Genomic DNA, 24,662 nt, shown 5'->3' with positions numbered 1-24,662 from the left:
CCAGTAAAGTGAAGGGTTTTACTACATCAATAACGCTAATGCTAATACATATAAGAGGTTTAAGAAAATGCACTTTTAACACAATATAATGACAAGATATTCAACAGCTCTGGATAGATTTTTATAAACAGTTAACATCCAAATATTCACCTGATTTTTCTTGTGTACTGAAATACTAATATATATTTTAAATTCAGTAAGCTGATGTTCTGTAAGTTACAGCCTCTTGATATGATATATAAATATATATGTATATACTGTATATATATATATATATTCATATATATGTGATGTATGAAACCCAATCTATCCTTGCTCCTACAGTATTGCAATATCTCGTAAAGTATTGCCAAGTATTTTCGCCATATATTAGTTCCCCTCTTGATTGAAATGATGTATAAATGCTCCAGACTTGATTTGATTAATTGTATATACTTTATTTATACATATTGGATCAAACCTCTTCCTAAATACTGAGACAATGACGATATTGAAAAATATTTAAAATACCTGAAAGTTCTACATCCCGTCGCTCAAATTCTTCAATTGAATTCGATGTAGACGCACAACTAAGAGGGTCATGAGTTAATTGTAAATATTACAAGAAATCCTGACTCATCCGATTTCTCAGATGCGTCTCCAGTGTCTGTACCATGTTTTCTCAACGCGTCTCCCACTCAGTGGTCCCGGCGGGAGTTGTAAAACCAATATTTCCCTGAGAACGAGTGGCTCACTCCTCTTGTGCTCCGCAGTGAAGTGGTGGAGCTGCTGCTACGAAACGAGGCCTTGACCAACATCGCGGACAACAAGGGCTGCTTCCCTCTCCACCTGGCCGCCTGGAAGGGCGACGAGCACATCGTGAAGCTGCTCATCCATCAGGGACCCTCGCACGCCAAACTCAACGAGCAGGTCCGGTGACGTCTTTAGCGTTCGGTCGGCCAACATCACGTCCGTTTGGCATGTTTTCCATCATGTTTGCATCTCAAAGGGGGTCACTGACGGTGACCCACGAGCTTCATCGTGTTTACATTTGAATGCTGAAATTAACATCGTTTTTCTTCTCAGCTTGACTCATTTGTGATCGTCATTCATCCGTTCATCCCTTGTCTGAACCCAAAGCATCGTTCTTTCTTTTTTTTTTCCTCCCCTCCAGAGCTCTGTAGAGCATAAAGAGTTCAAACGCTGTGGGCCCTTTGACCCCTATATTAACGCCAAGGTGTGTACACAGAGCTGCCCAAACACTCGTCTGTTTCTCTGCTGCTACTGCTTTGTTGGTTTGTCGCTTCAACTTGACGCTGCCGCTCCAAACAAGCTGTGAACCTCCTAATCTCTGCTCACGTTTGTCCCTCCACTTCGCTTCTGGTGTTATATTTAGTGTGACTGAAGCTGCCGCATGTCTTTCAGCCGTGTGTTACGACACTATTGCAGCAGGTTTTTTTAAGAAGGAAGTTAAAACCGAATCTTGGGCAATTTCTCATCTCTCGTCTCCAGAATGCACCTAAAAAGTCACCAAAGCGAAATAATTGTGAATTTTTAAAATGCAAATCCCGTTTTCGCTGAATAAAAACATTAGTTTTCTACTGTTCAGTTATACATAAATATAAATATAAATAATATAAATATAACTAATGTAAATGTATTTTAATGCATTTTTTAAAATTTGCATTATAATTTATTGTAATTATAATCTATCCTATTTACAAAATAAAAGTTTTAAATTAGTTATACATAATGTAGTAGTGACATTTGACCTCATTTGAGACACACTTTAAACTCATTTTTACTAGACTTAACCTGACTTGGTGTTGAAGTTCGGTTGACTTTTCCTTCCGACCTTTTGACACAAAACCTAGTCCAAGACGAAAGTAGAATCTCAACTTTTGCTCCAAATTAAATAAACTTAGCGATGGTGGAAAAATATGTTTTTTCTCACACTTTAAACCTCTTAAGCTTCTTTAGTAAAGACTAATTCACTAGTTTATTTTAGAAAGAAAACTGGCGCCTTTGAATTGATCAGTTATTTCCATATAAATTAATTTCATCTTAATTAGTGTTTTTTTCCTCTTATTGTACACTGCCATATATGTTTAGGTTCGCATGAGCAGCTGGTCAGTGAACGCCTCATGAGGTATTCAGGTCAGTGGATATAGTGAGGTGTGGTGGAGGAATTAAAGCTCACAATCTTTCATCCTTTTTTTATTTATTTCAATCAACATTTTCCTGTTTATAGATGTTAGGCGTGTTCAAAATAACACAAGGGTTTATGAAGCACTGAAGTTCAACCGCCTGTGTCCACTGTGGCAATGCATTGTGGGACTTGCAGTCCGCGGACGTTCATTCTGGATCAAAGTCGGGCGTCATGACCTGCTCATTCAAACCGACTATCGGAGCGAGTGCAGCTCTCGCAGCCTCTGTTCCGCGAGCTTCCAGATAAAGCTGCATTCTATTTTTAAACATCGTCACATTTCCTTTTTAAATAATCCTCTTAGTGTTTTGGTGGGAAAGCTGACTCTCCGCGCCACTGCGCCGCATCAACGTGGGACTTTTTCCTCACGCGCTGGTCGTAATGTACACACTTCCTGTAGAGTTTGTAGGGCAGCACCTGACCAGCACATGAATAATCCAGGCCTTGGCATGAATAAATGACACATGTGGATGTGCTCTCGTGGTCATGGATGATGGCATCACATATTTGCCACCATCATACTAGGAAGCCATTGAATCGGGGGGGGGGGGGGGGGGAAGAGGCGGATGGGTGTACCAGTCTCTCCGCATCAGCATCAAACAGAGGCTTCCATTCCGTGCTTGTCTGTGTCAGCGTGCAAATGAGCGCGTTTTCCTCCTCCTCCTCTTCCTCGGCGCTGCTGAGGAGAGGAAGAGGTGGAGCGTTGTCATGGCGACGGGGTCACAGCTTACTGGTCAGGAGGCTTTAGATGTTCTCACAGATGTTTGCTGGAAAGACGTTGACTGCTTACACATGTTTTAGGGCCTCATTGTTTCACAACAACAATGAGGCTTTGCTTTCCCCACGACTTGCACATGACCTCCACCTAGACTTCACAAATACACTGGTGCCTTTTATGTCTGGTTCATTTCATGAGCTCTCAAAACTAAAATGTATAGATAGATAGATGGATAGACTTTATTTATCCCTCTGGAGATCTCATTCAGGAAATTAGGTTTCTAGCAAACGGAAGAAATAAGAAGGTACAGAAGTTTCATAAACGTAAGAACAATGTTCAAATAAAAAGAACAAAGTGCAAAGAGACAACAAAGTGCAAATATAAAGAGCATGTAAAGAAGCATCAAAACTGTATATTAAAATGTTGTGAATGACAATACGCATGTTTAATGTAATACATATACAGTACGGTTTGAGACCATTTTTACCAAATTTGTCCCACATAGAATTGGCACATTTTATTTAAAATATCTTTAAACCATACCTATACATTTCATTATTAAAATATTGTCATTGATTCATATGTTTTAATCAAAAATATGTATTTTATTTGTTCTCTTTATGTCGCCCCACAGTTTAAAAACCCTTGTAACACTCCGCTTTGTAACAAGATACAGCTTTTACAGAGACACTGTTTTTTTAAGTGCAATCCGAGACAAATAATGGCACTCGTGCAGGAACCGAGGTCTCAAAATATTAAATTTCAAAAATGTAATTATTTAATAAATGTGTTTTGAATTTGTAGAATTCAATTATTCAATAAAAATAAGTTAATCTAAATATAAAAATTATAATCAATATTCTTATGACACTGATATACTTCACCACACCGTGACACACAGTAACCTTTAACCTCTAATGTCAATTTGAGGTGATTCAAGAGGAAGATGTCTGTTCATGACAGGAAGTCCATTTGGCAATATTCGCATCAAAATGCTGCAAAGTATTTTTTTTAAATTGTCTGCGTTGCTTATTGACATGCAATTCGAAATGCAAGAATCCAGAATGTGAGAGTCCCCCCTCTTCGGATACGATCAGTGCTTGTGTTGGGAGTTCTAGCCGTAGGGTGGGCAGCCCCCCTGGCACACTAGATGCAACAGCTGCTGAACACTCCCTCCCTTCATACCAGCCTCCACTACTACTACTCCCTCGACCGGGGGCCGGATTGACGTAACCGCTGGCTCACACTGGAGGTGGTCACGTGCTCCATGTGGACCGAGGTCGCTCGTCAAACCCTGCCGCAGGTTGTGGCGATCACAAATCACTGAAGTTCATTCTCACGCCACATCCTGGTTGATGACCTGGTGTCAGTCTCGCATCACTGTGGTCTTGCTGGGTCAAGATTTGAGTCGAGTCTTGTGAACATGCAGTCTTGTAGATTGTAACCTGTTTTCCTGCATGACTGTTTGCAGCTGTTTTTTTGCACAGATCTGAGTTTTTGTTTGACACGACTTGTTTGGGAGCTACTTAGCATAGTTAGCAAATCTGTCCCCTTGGTCAATGCTAGCTCATTGTTGTGGATATAACTACGCTGTGGTACATAGACTATGTCAAGAAGATTTCCTCACTCGTGATTCCCTACCACAGTCTCATTACATACAATAGCACTGGTGCTGGAAAAGAGACGAGACTAAAAATCACAAAATTGTATTTACAGTAAGTGTTTAAAAAAACAAAGAGTGATCTCAAATTAGTATCTTTACTTTTATTTTTATAAACAGAATTGGATTCATTGTGCGTGTGACACTTTGCTATTTAATTTTGAATGATATTTACGTTTGTCTGATTTTTATCATACATGTTTTATAATGTTTTTAAATAGGAAAATAATTGAAGGGTTTACCGTTGTGTTAGAAAATGACTTGAAAATAGAAGAAAGACCAACAAATGATTAAAATAACTTAAAAAATTGTAATTTGATTTCAATGTGCTGACTACTTTTGGACAGAGACATGCTAACACACCACATTAGTTGTGCAAAACGTCTCATGATTTCAGTTATTTTTAAAGTCCTTGAAGATGAACGTGAAATGATGCAGCAGTTTGTGTAGTTGAGGAAGTGAAAGTAGGCAAAATTATTGAAGGAAACAAAATCTGCATCATCCAAATAATGATTTCCCTTTTTGTCAACACAATTTTTTCATAGATTAATTTTTATTATCTTGATTCAACTTTATTTTAGTTTTTTTTTTAAAACACTCCTAAACACCTGATCTCAAATACCTGCTCAACCCAGTCCGTCAGAGAGTGACATCTGCTTCAATCCACTCTCGACATTTGATGTCTTGTTCTGAGATGGCAAAGCCCCACTGGTCGTCCTGCAGCCTGGCATGGCTTAAGACCGTTGAAGGAGCCATCTGGGCCTCCCTTTAAAGTGTCCTTTGTATGACCGAGCAAGTGGCCCAACAATAGCTGCCACACCCATTTCAACACAACTTCGTTTGTGCCAGGAAATATTTTTACCCGCGTCTGAGAATATCTTCTTTGTTCTGTGCTGTCATTGCTATTATTCACCTGCCCCAGATCAAACACAATACTGTCGACTCATCGTATTACCCGGTGGGAGTTTCAATTACAAGCACAAGTTTTCAAAAAGTGGATTTCACCACGTTTTAGTTGTGGGTCAGCTGTTTAGGGGCTTGAGGCGCCCCCTGGTGGAGGTCCCTTGCACGGTCAACTTTAACCTTTTCATTGAGAATCTTTATGGAAGGAACCGTATCCAATTGCTCAGTTTTTCTTCTGTTATTCATGCAACTTGTCTGCATAGTGGGTTTACTTTTCCTCTTTCTTATTATGTGGTGGTTTTTAAATTCTCCTCGCCAATCATGAACTTCATACTCTTCTACGGAGGTACATTTGTTTCTTTATTATTCAATTAAACATTTAATTGATAAAAATTTAAATACAAATAAAATGTTGCTTTTGTACGAAACGAAAAATAATAAAAAATAAATAATGAGAAAATATGCTCAAATAAAAAATAAAATATTTTCTTTGATTGAGCCATATTATGGGCAGGACATTTGTGTTATTAATCCCAAAATATCTTGAATCAATTGAAATCGTTATTTTTTTTATTGTAGTGAAAATATTTTCTTTTAAATTGAATAATGAAAAAACGAATCCACCTCCATACTCTTCGCTCTGCCATGCCACAAAAAAAAAAATCACCATTACTCTCATGAAAAGTGGCTTCATCGACCACTTATTTCTGCAAATTCAGATTTTTAATTTCAATTTTTAGTTAATTTAAATACAAATGTATCTTCACCATCTCTCTCTGCTCCTGTCAGAATAATGACAACGAGACGCCGCTGCACTGCGCCGCCCAGTACGGCCACACTCGGGTGGTGCTGCTGCTGTTGGAGGAGCTGGCGGACCCCACCATGAGGAACAACAAGTTCGAGACCCCGTTGGACCTGGCCGCCCTCTACGGTCGCCTGGAGGTGGTCAAGCTGCTGCTCACCGCGCATCCCAACCTGCTCGGCTGCAACACCAAGAAGCACACGCCGCTTCACCTGGCCTCCCGCAACGGACACCTATCCGTGGTGGAGGTGATGCTGGATGCCGGGATGGACATCAACTATGAGGTGAAACAAAAAAAAGGATCCTTAAAAATGTTCTTGAAGTTGTTTAAATTTTAAAATGTTCCTGTCCAGACGGAGAAGGGCAGTGCGCTCCATGAAGCCGCATTATTCGGGAAAACCGACGTGGTCCAGAAACTTCTCAGTGCAGGTCTGTTGCCGGAGCAACGCACGAATGAATGCGCTCCCATCGCTACCCCGTTGTTCTAAAATGTCTTCTCTCCACAGGCATAGACGTGAACATCGTCGACCGAAAGGGCCTGTCGGCACTGGACACTGTCAAAGACATGCCGTCTCAGAAGAGCAGAGAAATCGCAGCTTACATCCTAGGTAAAAATATGTTTTGTTGAAAAGGTTCCTCCCAAGTTTCAACATTTCCTTTGAATACGATGCAGGTATTGTGATGGGAAAACCTCCAGACATCGACCTCCCTCCGCCACCAATCCCTCCGCCTCAAGAGAGCCCAAGCCCCCGGAAAAAAGGTATGATCATGATCACTAAAAATTGGATGTTTTTATTACAATGACTCAAAAAATCTAAATCATTTTCCCTCATAGTGTAAATTATAAGCATGGAGTGCAGATTTGTAGGAGGAACTATCCACTTGTGGCTAATGAGAATACATAACACAAGAAAAAAACAACAATCATTTAACTCAAATATACTGGATGTCTGCTGTAGGTTTCATTTTTTTCTTTTTAAGGAGTTAAATTCTCGGTGGAAATTTAGAAAATTCAATGGGAAAGCTAAACTTGATGTATTTGGTATTTTCCCAGTAAAAGACAAATTCAATTAATGTTATGACTTAACTTTTATCAATGGAAAAAGATCACATTGATGTTAAAAGATAAATCTGGATAAAAGATAACTCAAATATCTGAAGAAAATCTGTCTCAAAGGTTTTAGGAAACCGATAAAATAGACAATTTAAATAAAAAATATATTTCTTAAAAAAAAAGATTGAAACCTAATCCACATAAGTGAACTCATATTGTTATGATTTATTCTTTATTATTTTATATTTTTTTGGCATGTGTTTCTTTTCTTAATTGATGGGGATGAGGGATATCCAGATTATTATTAGGACATTCAATAAAAACGAGTTTATATAAAAAAAATAATCGATAACAACTGAAAAACAGATCTCTATTGTGCGGGCCAGTTTAAATATGACCTCAAAACGATGTGTGAATTTTCTTTCCAAAATGGGAGGATCTTGCTTTTATGAGATAAAAAACGTTTTATAAAATACAATACAAATGAAATTGACATAACATATATCTTTATTTAATTATTTTTTTGTTACTTTCCTTAAGTTTTCTTGTGTTATTTAGTGGAAGATGTGTTTGACTATCTTCCAGGCGAGCTGGAGAAAGTCAGTGAGCTGATCTCAGGTCTGGCACCAGCCCCGGAGGAGGAGAGCCCGTATGAAGCCTTATTTGAGGCGACTTCCTGTCACTCTCTGGACAGTCTAACCAGCGGTAAATCTTCTGACAGAGACTCTGGACGACCGGACAGCGAAGCTGGAAAGGTCAGTTAAAAACAAACTTAAACATGATTGTCCACTAGAGGGAGCTGCCGCCCCTCCCTCCTCAAAGATACCTCAACTTGTTCCTTCTAAGCGCCTTCCTCAAGCATCAACCTTGTGTTCCCCGCAGAAGGACAAACCACTTCTGACCACACACCCAGTTGTGAGCAATGAAGAGATGAGCTCAGAGGTGAGGATTTATGAGTCATGTGCTGACGTGTCTTTTGATAGTCACTCATATTTTCTTTTGTCTTTTAAATGTGATCTTATGTTACCGTCCATGATTTTAAGCTGGAGTCAAGTTTTGTGAAAGATTTCTCTTCTGCATGTCTTTGTGTAGACTCAGTTTTCCAGAAGTGTGAATAACAGGCGAGTAGAAGAAGAGGAGGATCACACTTATGAGCTGCTGTTAACCGCTCAGACCAAAATCCCTCCATCCAGCCAGGAGTTCCAAAAGGGTGAGAAGAAGTTTGTCTGACCGAACACATTAAGGGCTTTGATAAAAGTGTGTGTCTCTAAATACATTCTCCACCGTTGTCTGGACTGTATCCGGTCTCTGAGCAACCCAGGATGTTGAGTGGCGTCGCATGTAATTCCATTAAATGGAATCGAATTAGCCGTTTGGCTGCTCAGCGTTGTGACTCGGATGTTTAAAATCAGCCCCCTCCGGCGCCGTCGTTGACTCAGAAACCAAATCGCTGATGTCATCAGGAACCCGCTCCTCACCGAGAGGAGAAGGTTTCGTCCGTCAACAGTTTCCTCGTGTCGAATTGACGAGCAGGAATTTTCAAATCTGTCAGATGTGCTCAGCGAGCGGCTCTGCATAATGCATATGTTCATTAAACATCACTTTAAATTCCCTCGCAGCACGTCTCTCCTGACAATCGGATGAAGGAGATTGTGTAATTGGACCCCGAACGCATCACGATGATATTGAACCAATGTTTGTCTCCTCAGATGAGAACGCCACGTCACAGTCTTCCAACACCGCTCTACCTCAGGTACCTCTGACAAAAGATACCATTTTGTTCCAAGACTTTTTATTATTTAATGTACATGAATATAAGCATACAAACCTCTTCCCTCAAATGAAAATCAAAAAAATAAATATAAAATACAAATTTATGAGATGAAAAACTGATAAATGAAGTTAAGGAGAACAATAATTACATTGGAAACAATTAAACAATAGTAGCACAAATAAAATCACAACATATAAATGCTCATATAAATGATGTAAGCAGTTTATTATGATATTATTTCCAGTTTTCTCAAAAAACAATGTTGGCTGCCATGTCTTATAAAAGATGCTTTTGTTTCCTCTAGTGGCATATTGCATTTTCTCCAAAGGATGTTTGACGTAATATACGTTTGATCATCTTCCTCTCTGACCTGTACCTGATTTTTTTCCCAGCGTAAAACCTCTGCTCCGAATGTTCTCGCCCCTCCGAACAAGACAAAAGAAACCCTGCAGCCTCCGGGACGCAGGCGGCCCTCAGGAGGTGAGTTTGCTTCGGTGTGCTGAGATGGAGTGTTGCTGGCTCTGCTGGGAGTGAGGAAAAAAAGATAGACTCAGACTGGGCTTGATAAATATTCCGGAGGAGATGGGGGGACTGCGTGGACGGCAAACTCAAGCAGGGACGAGGGCGAGCTGATTGACATTGTTTGGCAAATGTGCAGAATCTATCAGAGCAGAATTCTGACTTGCATTTCTGCCTCTTCCTCTCTTGCCAATAGTATTGAATGCAGCTGCAAAATCAGTCCGTCTGTTAAATCATCTCTTATATGTATATATATATGTATGTATATATATATATATAAATATATATATAATCAGGGTTCCCCGCAGGTCCATAAAAACTCTTAAAAGGAATTAAGTACAGTAAACGCATGAAAAGTTGGTTTCCCATTTCAAAAAAACATTTATTTAAAAAAAAAATATCACAGAATTATGCACAATGAAGATACAATGCACAACGCTTGTAGAAACTTAAGAAACACGTGTTCATTCAATGAGAATTGACGGTCTACTGTCTGTTAATGGCATTAACCCGCTTGACTGAATCTTGCCTCAAGCTGCAAGAACTACTGTTGGAATATTTTTGACCTTTTCCAAAATAGCAAGCTGAATTATATTGAATATTTTTCCCCACACGGAAGACATTATGCACTTTTCTCTGTTTTATCTTGATATTTTTAGTATATATTTTTAGAGTATTTATTTATTTTTAATGTTTTTTTTTTATTGTTTAAGCACTTTGTGACCCTGGTCTAGAAAAGTGCTACATAAATATAAATTACTTACTTACTAATTAATTACTTACTTACTTACTTACTTACTCCCTTTTGTCGTCTAAATGTAATATTACAAATGATTGGTTTGGTTCCTTAATTTAGATTTTTAGAATTTATTTTTTCACTACAGAAAAAGCGCAAATTAATAATTTGCTGTCTATGATTTAATTGAATGAAAAAATATGAGCATTGATAATAATATTTTTTATAGAAAATATACTTTTATATTAAAATAAGAGTAAGATATACCTTTTCTCTTCCCATATTGGGGAAATAAGGTAGTCACAGCTGTTCACTTAAAATAATAAAAATACATACACATTAGATTAAGACATTCTGTATCCATTAAAGTATAATGGAAAACAATTGAATAAAAAAAGGCATTATTATTAAATAACAAATAATGATATGATATAATATAGTGGTAAAGGCATAATTCTTATAAAGAATTAAATGAAAATATTTTGTAGATTCAGGGTTTTCTCATACTAAACTAGAATTCAATGTTCCCTTTTAAATGACTGTAGAAATAGAAATAAATCAATCTTCATCCAAAGAGTGAGTGTGTGTATGTATAGTGAATATAAATTCCCTCAATTCATCTTCTGTCAAAAACACATTGCTGCTCTCAGCAAGAATATGGTTCGCAGTGTTATTCCCGAAAGATTTGGAAGAGTTGTTTCACCAAGGGGTTTAAACCGTGAGCGTGACTATTCGTCATCTTCTAGCAGAGTTGGTTGTCGTGCCGAGTGAACTCTGGAAGATCATTCATCTTCTCACTTGATCAGTGAGTGCACGCTAGCTGCAGAGAGTTGAAAGGGTTTTTATTTGTTTCAAATGACGATTTTTTTGTTAGAAGTTCACTGAGTCATCCTTTACGATGACGACAGTTCCCAGAGATAGTTTTAAACTAGGAAATATATTATTTTTTTATTTGTGGAGCTGCATCACTGTAGAGGAAAAGTAGAATTCAGGCAGTATTATTGAATCTATGGTTAGTTTTGGTTCCAGTGTGTCTTCTTCTGCAACTTTTCTCATCGGTCCATGTTTTGCAGTTACAGATTTTGTTTTGTGCGACTGTTGCTAAAGAGCTGCACGGTGCTTTTGTGGTGTTGCAACAGATGGAAGCTACAAATCAAACTCAGCAGTGATCAAGAGGCAAACGTTTGTACTGTATAAATGGTTGGCAATCCAGAGTGTTGAGAAGAGTTTCTTCCATACATTCTTCTCTGTGTGTTCGGTGCATGACATCACTGGCGAGATATGTGGCTCCTGCTGCCAATCCTCAGCCCTACAGTTACCTCAGCCTTATAGCAACAATATTGTCGTATGAGGTTATTGACTGTCACGGCAGCTGTGCCTTTAAGACCCGTGTCAGGCCGTTGGAAACAGATTGATGTGCTCATAGGGCGTTCACACTCCTAAAAAGGTGGGTGTTTGGCTGTGGTCTGGGCATATGTAAGACTCACACAGTCTTGCACTCCTGCTGTATTTAACGATTACAAGGGCGTAGTTGGACACACCATGTTACAGTTAATGCTGCGTGAAGTAAACATGTGGCTGAATGTTTAGATTCTTTAGTTAGAACGCCATTAAGTTCCTGTTCAGTTGTTAAGTTGAGCAAACTTATATTTTAGATATCTATCTATATATTCTCAAAGAACGATTGTAATGTCGGACAACGACCAGTTGAAGTCACAAAATAAAGGTTTAAACACAAATGAAAAACAAAAACTTAAAACAGTGACTTACTATTGTACTGTGTCTAATATTAGTGTTGTTTTGTGAAAATGTGAAAGTATATTTCCATGTCATCATTTATACCAAGAACATGGACAGTATTCATGTTCGGAAAGCTCCACCTAGAATTGTTCATTCTTCCACTCATGCGGGGTTAAGTAACACAGGCAGCTCTACTCCGAACCTCTCCCAGATGGCCGTGCTTCTTTCCGTAGGAGAGTCCAGCCACCCTGTGAAGAACACAAATTGTGTTTCTTTTGATTTAAAATATAATTTAACATATTTGTTTTATGGTTAATGTTTAAATACCATTTTTAAAGAATCCGATTTTGTTTTTCAATGTAACTTAAATGAAAATATGAATGACATTTGCCATTTTTGCAATTCAACTTCTTGCCGCTAGTTGGCAGTAATTACTATATACGATCCCGGGCGACTCCAGCTTCTAAAGCTGATGTTTGGACATATTTTGGTTTTAAAACAAATGAAAGCAATTACAACTTCATAAATTCAATAATGTGGTCCTAAAGTCAATAATGTAGTACTCGGAAAATACTACAAATAAATCCTTCTTCATACAGTATTGCGATATAGTGTATCGTTGCCCTTGAGTCATGATGCGTATCATATCACCAGATTCTTGGCAATACATACCCCTGGTGGTAAAGTTGAATAATCTGCTCTATGGAAATTGACACCATGAAGGTGTAAATATTATCAGGATGAATGCTTGAGTTTGGAATCACAAAATGGCATTTAAGCGATTTATTTGCAGTTTTATCTGATCTGTCAACTGCAGAAGTTCAGAGCCTCTTCATTTACAGTCGGTTGATGGGGGTCTTGTTTTTTCTCTGCAGTGTCGATGTCACAGATTCACTGTCACCAAACACCTTGACCTTGTCAACCCTGACTGTCCATTCACATGCGCGTCCACTCACACACTCGCACACACACACTCTCTGTACCAGTGTGTGTCACAAGGCTTATTATCATGAGCGTGGCTGCAGGAGGATGGGACGATTCAAATTTCCATTCCTGAGCCTCCCATCAGGGTCCAGAATTAGAAGTCGGAACACAGAGGGCTCCTGGTCACGCAGCAGACAACAACAACACACATCACTGCTCCCTTAAGTCGGATGAGCAACAGAGCCAGGCATGAAGCAGCGCTTCTGGTTTTTTCTTCTTTAAGCCTGCGCGTTGGTGATGACAGACTCAGTCATGCACCGGCTCACTTGATTTCGGAACCGAGGCTTAGGTGGAATAATTCCCTGCTAGAACGAGGGAGCAGAAACGTGTTGGACTGTGCAGCTATTCCAGAACACAGGCAGGTGATGTTTACTTCTCGAAGTGGCGTTTTAATGGTCGTGGTTTTGACTCCAAATGTGGGAACGTGTCGAGCTTGAGAAACCTTCCGACTCTTTTGGGAGATTAGGAAGAAACTTCAGCTGTCGGGAGAGAACGGGCTCCAGCTGATCGTCATCAGACGGCTACAAGCTGCGTTTGGAATTCAGCGGTTTCTCCAGCCAAACACACGCCTTTTTATTTCTTCAACTTTCTCTCCCTCTTCTTGTCTCCGTCACTCCTCATAGGAAACAATTACAGATTTGTCTGAGGGCTTGTGTGGGTGGGTTCTTACGAGCCTTCTGAAGTTTTTAACTCAAGATTCTTTGTTCTTCCCTCCTCAGACAAGAGCCAGGATCAGGGAGCAGGTGTCCCGGAGCAGTTCACCGGTCTCCTGCACGGATCGTCCCCGGTCTTTGACTGTCGAGAGGAGCCCTTCAGGCTACCAGGAGCTCCTGTACCGAGCCAGGAAGAGTCCCGAGAACAGGCCAAACCGAAAAAGAAAGCAGCAGCAGCGGCGCCACCGCCCAGTCGCCCCAGCATGGCCGCCATCCTGACAGACTGTGATCCCAAAGCCATTTACGCCACTGTGAACAAGGAGCCCAAAGACTCAGGAGTTGGTGGAAGGAAGCGCCCCGGCGACCTGAAGCTGGCGCGCAGCCTCTCTAAGTCCGACTCGGACTTGCTTGTGTCTCCCCCTGCCGAGGAGGAAGGAGGACTCGGTAACCGAAGCGAGTCGGTTTCAAACTGTAGCACTGGAAAGAAAAGGCTGGAAAAATCTCCGTCATTCACCTCAGAGTGGGACGAGGTAAGCTCCTTTTCTCATTTGTTTAATGACTCCATTTAAATCTAAACAAACAACCTTGAACATGAACAGACTGACGCGCTCACAGCAGCCTCTCCATGATTCACACAGTAATTCAAACATCATGAATATAAAGTCATGTTCGCTGAGTGACAACATTTCCCAGAAAACACCCATGTGTTGAACAAAGCTGCAGTAGTGCAACAGAAGTTCATGAAAATGCAAAAACATTCTTCAAACTACTGATGACAATTCAAGTCTAAACTAACTTTAAGATCTAGATGGAATACAGATCAAGTAGAACTTTATCTTGTACATCGATACCGGGCCCTCCTACAAAACTATTTCCCCTTTTGCACTTGTTTAAAAACTAGTATAGGGACTTTACATTATGTCCTGTATGGTAACAAATGCATGCCACCAGACATTGAATATGAATTTCTAACACTGAATTTTATACACCAAATTTCTAACACTGAATTCATTTACATGGAATATTTTTTACACTGAATGTATTTATGCGCTGGAAAAAGAACACGTGGAAAAACAGTGCTTGAAATCTGATTTCTGAGTTTTTTTTTATTTAAAATCTTATTATGATGCTTTAAAGTTTTAATGTTGGTATATTTAGTCTGGTGCCACACATTTACCTGCGTAATGCGTTTTATCTTGAAAGTGAGTTTTAGGTAACTTTACTTACTAGGATTACAGCAGCTGGCACTATATATCATGGATGTCAAATGCAATCAAATAAGAGGTCAAAATCTTAACACAGTTGAGGTTGCAGGCCGAACTACATTTAAATTTAGTCAACTGTTACATTTGTAACATTTATAATGGAACTAGTTGGTGTTATGGGTTGGTTTGTGAAAGGGTCCTACAAGCAAAAATTTTACTTAAATGTAAGAAACGTATAGTAGACCAGTTTGTAGTTTAAATTATTTAACTGTTTAAAAATAATTAATTTGAATTATCTGCTAATTACAGAAAAGAGGACTTTTCTTACGGAGTTCAGCGAAACGTTGACGTTGCTGGATCATCTGGATTAGATCACAGGCACAGATAGCTGGAGTGCCTCAGAGGTGCTTCAGAGCCAGATCACGTTGCCTTGTTTAAGCTGAGATCATAACAGCTGTGTATCCAACTGGCTCACTTTTATTAGTTGTTTTAGTTAATGTCATTTCTAATCTTGACTTATGCAGGAATAGTACAGGTTTTCAAAATACATCACATAGTCAGAGTTCTGGGCCAAAATGAAAAAGTTTCAGCCATTGTAGTGTCTAAAACCGACGGCAAAGTCTGTCTCCCTCTCGTGTAGGTACCAGGTGTCTTTATATAGTCATGTGTTGGAAGTGATCTGCTTTGGTTTTGAGGCAACCGTATGCTTTGAAAATTCTTCTGGACCACATAAATATTTTCTACGAGTTTTGCACAAAGTTCATTGAAGTCCACTAAGCCGTGTCACAGTTTAGGTTTTCAGCACTTGTTGTTGACACAGCAGCTCTTTGTCATTAGCTTGAAATAATGCCAAATTATGGATGAATTATCGTGATTGTTTTGTTCTTATCCATTTATCTATGTCATGGATCTTATAACTCTGCCTGTGGGCCAGTTTAGACCATAAACAAAATAGTTTGCGGCCCATTATTTGACATTAAAGTTGAATTTTTTCATTATTTCAGGTGCAAAATATTTATCCTTTTTCTTGTCTATTATTTTTTTTCATTAATTCATTATATAGTTTGATGGGGTTTCCTGTTCGGGTTTTAATACAATTCAACATTTTATTGTCCAAATTAAAAAAAAACTCCCTTCAAAGTAGTTTGAATTTTTGCTCCTGATTGAGGTTGCAGATTTATTCTTTAAAATATATCTTCATCATCTTGAGCTAAAGCTGCCTGACCAACACATCTGTCCGGTCTGATTTTCAGCAGAATATTTGGTTTTCTAAAATGACTCGGTCTTAAAAGCACGTTTTCTTCTACTTGCTTCGCTTGAGAGCTCCTGTAGCGACAGATTTGTGAGCCTCTCAGAAATAAGCAGCTTTAGTTAGACATCAAAATATTGTGCGTTGCTGTATGAAGGTTTTTATGATGTCCCTGATTCGATGCAGTTTTGTGGATGGTAAAATAATTGTGTTAATATATGAATTTATCTTGTATCTGTTAATCTACAGCAGAGAATTCTGATGATGTGCGGTGCCATAAAACTGACATTCTGTCACTCTGTCTTCCATCCGTCTTGTCTGTCGGACATGCATAAATAAACAATTTGTAAACAATAATTAAACAATAACATAAACAATTTCCCGAAGGAGATCTCTAGAGGGATCAATAACGTTTATGCACGTTATCTTCTAGTTTGACAGATGTTTATGCTTGTTTTGGTCCCAAGTTTTCTAGACTACCTCTTTAAATATTTGACGGAAACCTCCAGAAAACCAGACCTTCGAAAGAGAAAAGAAAGTAGGAAAATAGAAAATTTAAATTGGACTGAAAAGTAAATTGCTTCGATTGATAAAATGTTTTTGTTTTAAAAATAACATAATTTTGTGTGCTATAGGGGAAAAAATGGTCATTTTTAATTTTTGAAAAAACAGAAAAGGTGTTGAGGAACACCTAAAACCTGTTTTTCAGTTGGTATTTCAAAATAAAAAATAGAATACTCGTAATAAATAAATCCTATCGGATGCATTTCTCCTGACCATATGGTCACTCCTGTATAGACATCTAGATTGTTGTCCCTTTTTTGAGGCTATTTCTTTGAGAATATTCCCAAATTTCCATACATGTTAGGGGTGTGAGAAAATATTGTTAAAATATTATTACTCTTAAATGATATTGATTAGAAAAAATGGCAGCAGTCACTAGTCGCAGCAAAAGGAACAAAGAACTTCCAGATCCAGGCGATAACTGGGGACGAGAGGATACAGTCGACTCCAGTAGCTCTTAAAGATGTTTTTGGCATATTTTGGTTTCAAAACAAATGAAAGCAGTTACGACTTCATCAAGAGTCATGTGGTCTGTAAATTCTGCAACACCAGAGTCAAGTACTTGGACAATACTACGAATATGTAATTGCTCCTAGATTTTCGCGTATATCGCAATTTATCATATCGTTGTCCCTGTATACGTATCACCAGATTCTTGCCAATTAACCCTACTTCTTGCTTTGTTTTATTTTTTTGTGCCACACAATCATTTAAATATGACCAAATCTCGTATTATTATATAAGCATTTCTTCTTAAACAAGCTTTTTCTGGAGTACCATTCATCCACCAGCCCCCCCCTAAACTCTACACAAATGCTGCTGCTAGTTTTAAAGAAAGCAGATTTGACTTGCATGAGGTCTCGGGCCATGCATCGCTCCATCTAAAGAGAAGTGTGGGTGTCTCTGTGTGTTTGGTGCTCAATCTACGAGTGTGTGCTGGTGTGTGTATGCTAATGTGGGGCGGTATTGGTCCCGGATCAGGCTGAAGATGACAATCCCCGGGGCACATTGTGTGTGGGCATGCAGACTGGGGAGGAGATAGACTGAGACAGAAGGACTGGGCCACTTTTAGGAGCCTCAGTGTTGACAAGTCGAGCTCCGAGGAGATCCACAATGAAGCCTGCGTTTGTGAGTATTGATTCCTTCAGCTGTGCAGGATCTACTTCTGGACATGGACATCTAATGTTTTCCTGCTTATTTTGTGAAGTCAACTTGGTCATCTATCTGGTCTACTTCTGGTCAAGCTGATTCTAAGCCGCCTGTCTTTATATTTGGCAACACAATTCCTGAAAGCACGAGCGCGTCATTGAGCTATTTAGGGAGGAAGATGACTGGATTGCTGACGGAGCGTTGTCCCTGTGTAACATTGAGATTTTGGCACCTGGGTTTATGTTGATGAAAAGCTCATAATTTCCCACCAGCTCTGACTCTACTGCCAGCTTCTCATGGTCACTGTTGACCCTTTTTTTCGTCCCTACCAAGACCCCCACTCAGCCGCTCCGAAGTCTCAACGAGGAAAAAATAAGACGGTGATTTGCTCTCCAGCTGAGGAGAGCATGATAAATGTGGCTTCAACCGATCGCCGCTCTTCAGCTGTTGACCTTTCACATGCCAGTAACCTTCGACCCCTGCTCTTTTCACGTCGCTGCTCATGGCGAGTCGCTCATACAATAGATGCCTGGAAGCTTTAAATGTATTCAAGAAGTTCTTGTCTCTCATCTCACACTTTTTTTGGAGACGGTTCAGACCAAGAGCTTCTGTTGATGTTGAAGCTACACAATCTGCCTTCTTTTATGGGCTCTACACATAGACTCTGGTCACGACTCGCTGAATTAACATGGTTGGGATTGATGCCCGTATTGTTCAAGTGTTACGCTTCTCTGGTCATTTTCCGGGGGTTGGTCTTTTTTTATTGACTAAAAGAGTCTGCTAAAAGACGAGGTAGGTGTAAGATAGAGGCTGATCTTCTACAGTAAGAACGCCTAAACTCAATACCAGAGAGTTACTCAGTAGTCCCTGAACGGTACTTGGAATGAATCTATAGCTGAGATGATTTTGTTATTCCAATCAAATTGCTGAGGTTCAGAGGAACGTTCAGACTGAAGTTGCTTTTGGCAGAGATAGAGTTTTTTGTGTTTATTGTTAGTGTGGATTTTAAAATGCAAAATATACGTTTACTTACGTTTACTAAATATTTTATTCCAATCAAATTATGTATCAATCAGTCAAATCTTCTCATAATATGGCGACCTGGACTTCGGAGAAGAAGGGCTCTTTATCCATTTTATTCTCCAATTTTTGTCAAATTGATCCGCCCTAATAAAAAGAATTGAAAAAAATGAAAAAATAAGTAATAATTTTTATTTTTTTGGCATTCAAATCATATTTACTAAAGTTTTGTAAAGTGTATCAATACTTTCTTACAGTTAAGTAGTACCCATTGTTGTAATCATTGTCTATGGTGCTTTGTTTATCCAAGTGTGAAAATAGTCAGTTATTTAGTTATTTCAACTGCCCAGCAATCCAAGCTATTTTCACATCTTTTCAGGAATTCCCTGTTTAACAACCAGCAGATGTATAAGTCGAAACATTCCTGGACTCGAGACTAAAGTGTCCTTTTCGGCTTTCTGTTCCTGCAACAGCTTGAAGCTTCCCCGAGACAACAGATGCTGCGGCATTTTTAAACAAAGAGGCAGCATTAGAAACTCGTGTTCCGAGGTGAATGACACTCCTTTTTGTTTGCCTTCTGCTCACGGAGGAGCCGTGCCAGCAACAGGAACATTATACTCCCTCCGGTTGAAAACTTGGCTGCTTCTTCAGACGAGATCACTGACCCGTCCTCAATATCACAGCAGCTACTTTGTATGAGTGTATCTGTGGCCTGGTTAATGTCGGCTCCAGTGATTGGCTGGTGTCTTCGCCTGCTAATGAATGTAAGCGAGCGATGCGTTTGAGGTTGTTGTTAAATTACGTCTGATTTTCAGTAGCTGCAGGTGTGTTTGGAGATCTGTGTAGTCGCTTGAACAACACACACTCTAATGGTCTTTTGGGGTCAAAACCTTCTTGCCAGACGTAATCATTTATTTTTAAAAACTGAAGAACTTCATCAGCAACAGAATTCTTTCATGACAAAGTGTTTTAGCTTCAACTAATGTTCATAATAAAGTGAAGAGAACGGGTTCAGATCTTAAATCTTCTCCTGGCAGACACAGACGCCTGCATCTTCTTCCCTAAACCAAGCGAGACCTAATTCCGACGAGAGCGTAAGATTTCTGAAGCGTCTTTGACTCATTTTTTTTTTTTTTACTTTGTGCATCTGGGGTGTTCTTTGTTGGAGGATTCTTTCATAAAGCCATTTTGAAATGATATAATCTCAGGGGTTATTCATTTCAGGTTTTGAGAAACAACTTATTTCTCTGTCACTCTGTCTTGGGGAATCACTTTGGAACGTGTAGATGAAGACATCTTTTAAAAGTTTTCATCTGATGCAACGATCCATGTGATCAATGAACGTATGAATCTCTTTTTGCAGATGTATGACTTCGTCAGATGCCTTCTAGGGTTGCTAAAAGATGGATTTAATCCAACAATTTTTTATTATTTCAGAGATAATCTCCGTCATTTGTGTTATGATTAAAACTTTTTTATTTCATATTTAATCTCCCTTTTATTTTGATCCAACGTGACCCTATTTTCTGTTGGTAAATCCTTAAATTAACCACTTAATTTGTTTTTATTTCTCTAATTTAATCTAATTTATGTAATTCTCACCATATCCCTTTTGATTTTTTAATTTAACAATACTTGTTGTTAAATAATGATGACACTTGAAACATTACTTGGGTCTGCAAGGTGCAAAATAACTTTAAATAACTATTAAAAAATAATTAAATAAGATAAAGTTGTCTTTTTGTAGGTAATTAATTGTTGTTATTGAACAGTTAATGCTAATTGAAAAAATAATAAAATGTTACAAAACTTATCTTAAAAACATAATCCAAATGAAATATGTTAAAAAAACATTTTAGCTCGGGACTAAATCAATTAAAGTGAGGGATGAGCAATCATAAAATAACTTTCAAAAAGAGAAAATTATTCTATTCAATAAATAGTGAATTATAGTGATTTAACCAAATGTTATATTTTATATTTGTATAGGAAAAATGTAAAAATATGTAAAACCTTATTACCACCCCTCTAACCATTTGAGGGCCTGTAGAATTCGATTTCTTCTGTGGTTTATTTCTCTGAGGCCGTTCACCTCCACAATAAAACAGCATGTGACTTGAAGCATCAATTATGCCTGATGATTTTTAAATGATAGCGACATCTGTCGATGTCTCTCTCTTTCCTGCCTCTGTTGTCCCGATGACATCATTTCCTGTTACAAGCTGCTATATGCGTTGGTGATTTGTTGCTTCTCAAAGCATGTGCTGGTGTTTTACTGGTGAGCGGTGGAGGAAGAGCTGTATTGCTTCTCCTGTTTTCTCATGTTTTACTCTTTTGTTTGTTCATCCTCAGATCGAGAAGATCATGACTCTGATCGGTGCCGGCATCGACTTCTCCAGAGATCAGCATTACGCTACACCAGGTAAACATAATCAAATCTTCACCGTCTTGTTATGAAAGCTGTTTTTTTTTGTAGATGTCTTTAAACATTTTGAACAGAACAAGTTTAGTGGTTGAAATAATTTAATGGATGTCTGACTTTGAACTCCAATGAACTCATTTAATAGTCAAAATATTTTCAAATTATGGTAAATAAGTAGAAGTAATTGTCAATTCAATTCAATTTTTCAATTCAATTTTATTTAAAGTGTCTTATCATAACAAAGTTATCTCAAGACACTATACAGTTGAAATAAGACTATAGTTGATTAAGGAAAAATAGATCCCAGCAATTCAACAAAGAGCAAGAAACAAAACACTGTACAGTGAGCTGTACAGTGAGCAATGGCGAGGAAAAACTTCCTTTTAGAAGGCAGAAACCTCGAGCGGAACCCGACTCATTGTTGACGGCCTGCCGCTTTGACCGGCTGGGAGGAAGGATGGGGGGGTAGACAGATGGATAAGGAGAGGAGTGAGGGAGGATATAGTGAGAGAAAAGAGGAGAGTGTAGGAGGGTCCATGGGGGTGCTGGAGAGAACTCGGGATCTGATGACGTGGTGAAGATCCAGGATCAGCAGCAGCTCTGGAGGTGTCCAGTTTAGCCTGTTTAGCTTCTAGCAGCACAACCGTGTCAAGTGTTGAAAAGGGAAACCATTTGGCTGCTCATAATCAAATTAAATATTTTCTTTTTGATAATTAAACAATATTTTTTCAATTAATTGGTGTAATTTCACTTCAGTATACTAAAATATTTGGTAGCTTTGGCCCTTAAATATTTTGCAGACTGTTCGCTTTTCCTTTACCATGACTTTGTTTTCATTTGTGCTTAACTTTGGTTTTCCAACTAGAGTTTTTCATTGTTATGCTATATATAGCTATCAATCATGTTAATCGTAACAACTTGAGTTGGTAGTGTCTATTGGCTAAAATCTGTCGACAAGATGTGTATCACGATACAGGCGCACTGATGCAATATATATTACGAGATTCTAAGAACAAGGATATATTTGAATTGTCTGAGTACTTGACTCTGGTGTAAAATTGACAGACCACATGACTTTTAAACAAGTAATAACTGCTTTCATTTTGAAAACAAAATATGTCCAAACATCAACTGGAGTCGACTGTATCCTTTTGTCCTCAGTCGGAATTTTGTGGAATTTCATTGTTCTTTTAGCTGCAGAAAACGTTATAACTGCTACTGTTGGCTGGAAGTTAATTGGAACACAACGCTGTGAATATCTGCGTCTTGTTTTTCTTAAACCCTTTAGTAACAACACAAGTTAAGAGGGTGAAGTGCCGACGATTAGGAAAGTTCCAAAAGAGGTTTTCTTAAGAATCATTTCCCTGCTCTTCTCCAGATTAGTTTACCTCAGCACTATTATAGTATCTTAACGCAATGCAGTACGATTCTACGCAGGATCTTTGCACGTCCTAATCTTGTTATGCTCTGTGCTGAAAGAGGATAATTAAATATTTACGACAATCACGTCCAGAGATGTTCTCAGTCGGATCTCAAGACTCCCTGAAACCTGAGCCTGCCGCCGCTGCCCCGTATCAGCCTCTGATACACAAGATGTTTTTTTTTTGTGAGGCTCAACCCCTCTGCTCCGTCTCCATCCCACCGCTGTCAGCGGGTCATCGGGGGACCCTGAGTGTGACGCCCCTGTGGGACGCTGTGACACTTGTTTTCCTCCGGAGTCGCTTCTGATTGGCCGACGGGCATGAAATCACAGTGAACGTTGAAATAGTGAAGCTCTGGCTCTCGCTGACAAAGACACCTGCAGGGGGAGGGAGGGGGAGAAAGAAGGGATTGGTCGAGGGGGAGGGAGAGAGGCAGAGAGAGAGGGGGACTGAAGGGAGGACGAACGAGACGCACAAGTGTACCAGCCGGGACAATAGTAGGACTTGTCTTCCGCTGTTTATAAGGGATTTTTCTGCAGCGATGAACTTCAGCACATGTTCAGCAGACGCTGTTTGACTGCATCTGGAGTGGGATTAAAATGGGATTATTGGCACGTGGATATCCTTGAATCTTTTCTGCTGTTGCCGCCATGAAGAATAATTGAAACTTGGATGTGTTAAACTTTTCCTCGGATCAGTCGAGACTTTTTTAAGATCTTGAGAATGTTTGAAAATATTTACAAAAGCTTATTTTGGGCACTTCATCTATGTTAGCTACTTTTGTTAAACTTGAATATTTAGTTTCAACAAGATGTTGGCCGTATCGCATCAACACTTGAATATAAGCTGATCGTCTCTCCCTTCCACCTCTACAAGTGCTGATAGTTAGTTATTTTTTTGACTTTGGCTCGGCACCCTCCACGGGCGCTGACACGAGGACACCCGGGACACTGTCTAGCTGCTGCCGGAGCGCTCGGCTCTGCTGGCCGAGGATGATGTGGGAATGTCACATCTCCCCCTCCGAGTGTCGATGCTACCGGCTGAAAGGTTTCTCCCTCCTCAAGCGTTTTCCCATGTCAGCAGGTGCTGCCGGGCGACTGCTGGACCAGCCGGTGGGCGACTGGCTGGAGCACGTCGGGCTGCCCCAATACGAGAGCAAACTGCTGCTCAACGGCTTCGATGACCTGCACTACATGGTGAGTCACGAACTCTTCAGCAGGAGACTTCACTTAAAAAAATGATTCTCTTAAAACTTTGTTTATTATCACCATTTCTATCATGAGTATTGATTTGATATTTCTTTTATTCTTCCCACATTGGGGGATGGTTATAGACAATGTTCGTTTTATAACAATTAATAATTAATGGTGTTATTTTGTTAAAATATAGTTTCACATGTGAGTGGTCAATTTCACCAAATAAAGAAAAATATTGCATTTTATTGAACAAATAATTGGATTAAATGTCAAATTCAATTGCTTTGATTAGTTTCATATTTTGGAGGAAATTGCGTTTTTCACAGATATAATTAACTTCCATAATTTTTATATTGAAAGTTGGATTTGCATTTAATTGATTAATTTCATTCGATTACATGTATATTAAAATGTTGAATATACAGTATATTGATTTTGAATTATACATTTTTTATGATTTTGTTTATTAATTTTTTTTTTAACCTGACAAAGTTTGATATTCGAATAGTCGAAGATTTTCTAAATGCTATTTTTTATTTTATTTTTTTCCGGCCTATTAGGTGTTACCATTATACTATTATATATAACGTTTTTATATTAGCTAAACATGTATATAGGTCTACGAATAGAAAAATTAATATAATTTTTTTTTTATTTTATTTTATTTTAAAATCAAACTATCTATATTTTCTACCCCTTATTCCCTTA

The 24,662-nt window shown here is 38.8% G+C and overlaps 1 protein-coding gene and 1 long non-coding RNA gene across 9 annotated transcripts in view; one reads left to right on the top strand and one right to left on the bottom strand.

Moving 5' to 3' along the window:
• Nucleotides 1-24,662, bottom strand: part of LOC148059882 (uncharacterized) — a 312,120-nt gene that overhangs the window by 134,168 nt on the left and 153,290 nt on the right. Inside the window, exon 2 of the long non-coding RNA XR_015709364.1 lies at nucleotides 4,099-4,106. This is a non-coding gene — a long non-coding RNA (uncharacterized LOC148059882). The remainder of the gene's footprint in view (nucleotides 1-4,098; nucleotides 4,107-24,662) is intronic.
• The window catches only part of anks1aa (ankyrin repeat and sterile alpha motif domain containing 1Aa), a 46,566-nt gene that overhangs the window by 13,333 nt on the left and 8,571 nt on the right, over nucleotides 1-24,662 (top strand). For 2 of the 8 annotated variants that reach the window (XM_087780877.1, XM_087780875.1), the window contains exons 3-17: nucleotides 753-909; nucleotides 1,154-1,216; nucleotides 6,256-6,552; nucleotides 6,622-6,697; nucleotides 6,775-6,876; nucleotides 6,942-7,028; nucleotides 7,908-8,077; nucleotides 8,205-8,264; nucleotides 8,415-8,532; nucleotides 9,032-9,075; nucleotides 9,489-9,576; nucleotides 13,795-14,258; nucleotides 19,953-20,009; nucleotides 21,268-21,337; nucleotides 23,839-23,954. In XM_087780877.1, coding sequence (XP_087637003.1) covers nucleotides 753-909; nucleotides 1,154-1,216; nucleotides 6,256-6,552; nucleotides 6,622-6,697; nucleotides 6,775-6,876; nucleotides 6,942-7,028; nucleotides 7,908-8,077; nucleotides 8,205-8,264; nucleotides 8,415-8,532; nucleotides 9,032-9,075; nucleotides 9,489-9,576; nucleotides 13,795-14,258; nucleotides 19,953-20,009; nucleotides 21,268-21,337; nucleotides 23,839-23,954 — 1,969 coding nt within the window. The remainder of the gene's footprint in view (nucleotides 1-752; nucleotides 910-1,153; nucleotides 1,217-6,255; nucleotides 6,553-6,621; nucleotides 6,698-6,774; nucleotides 6,877-6,941; nucleotides 7,029-7,907; nucleotides 8,078-8,204; nucleotides 8,265-8,414; nucleotides 8,533-9,031; nucleotides 9,076-9,488; nucleotides 9,577-13,794; nucleotides 14,259-19,952; nucleotides 20,010-21,267; nucleotides 21,338-23,838; nucleotides 23,955-24,662) is intronic. The other 6 variants (XM_087780876.1, XM_087780880.1, XM_087780879.1 and 3 more) reach the window with 6 other exon arrangements.

Source organism: Callionymus lyra, chromosome 19 (assembly GCF_982586985.1).
Source record: "Callionymus lyra chromosome 19, fCalLyr1.hap1.1, whole genome shotgun sequence".
In the NCBI taxonomy this organism is placed as follows: Eukaryota; Metazoa; Chordata; class Actinopteri; order Syngnathiformes; family Callionymidae; genus Callionymus; species Callionymus lyra.
This window is presented reverse-complemented; position numbering and strand designations above follow the sequence as displayed.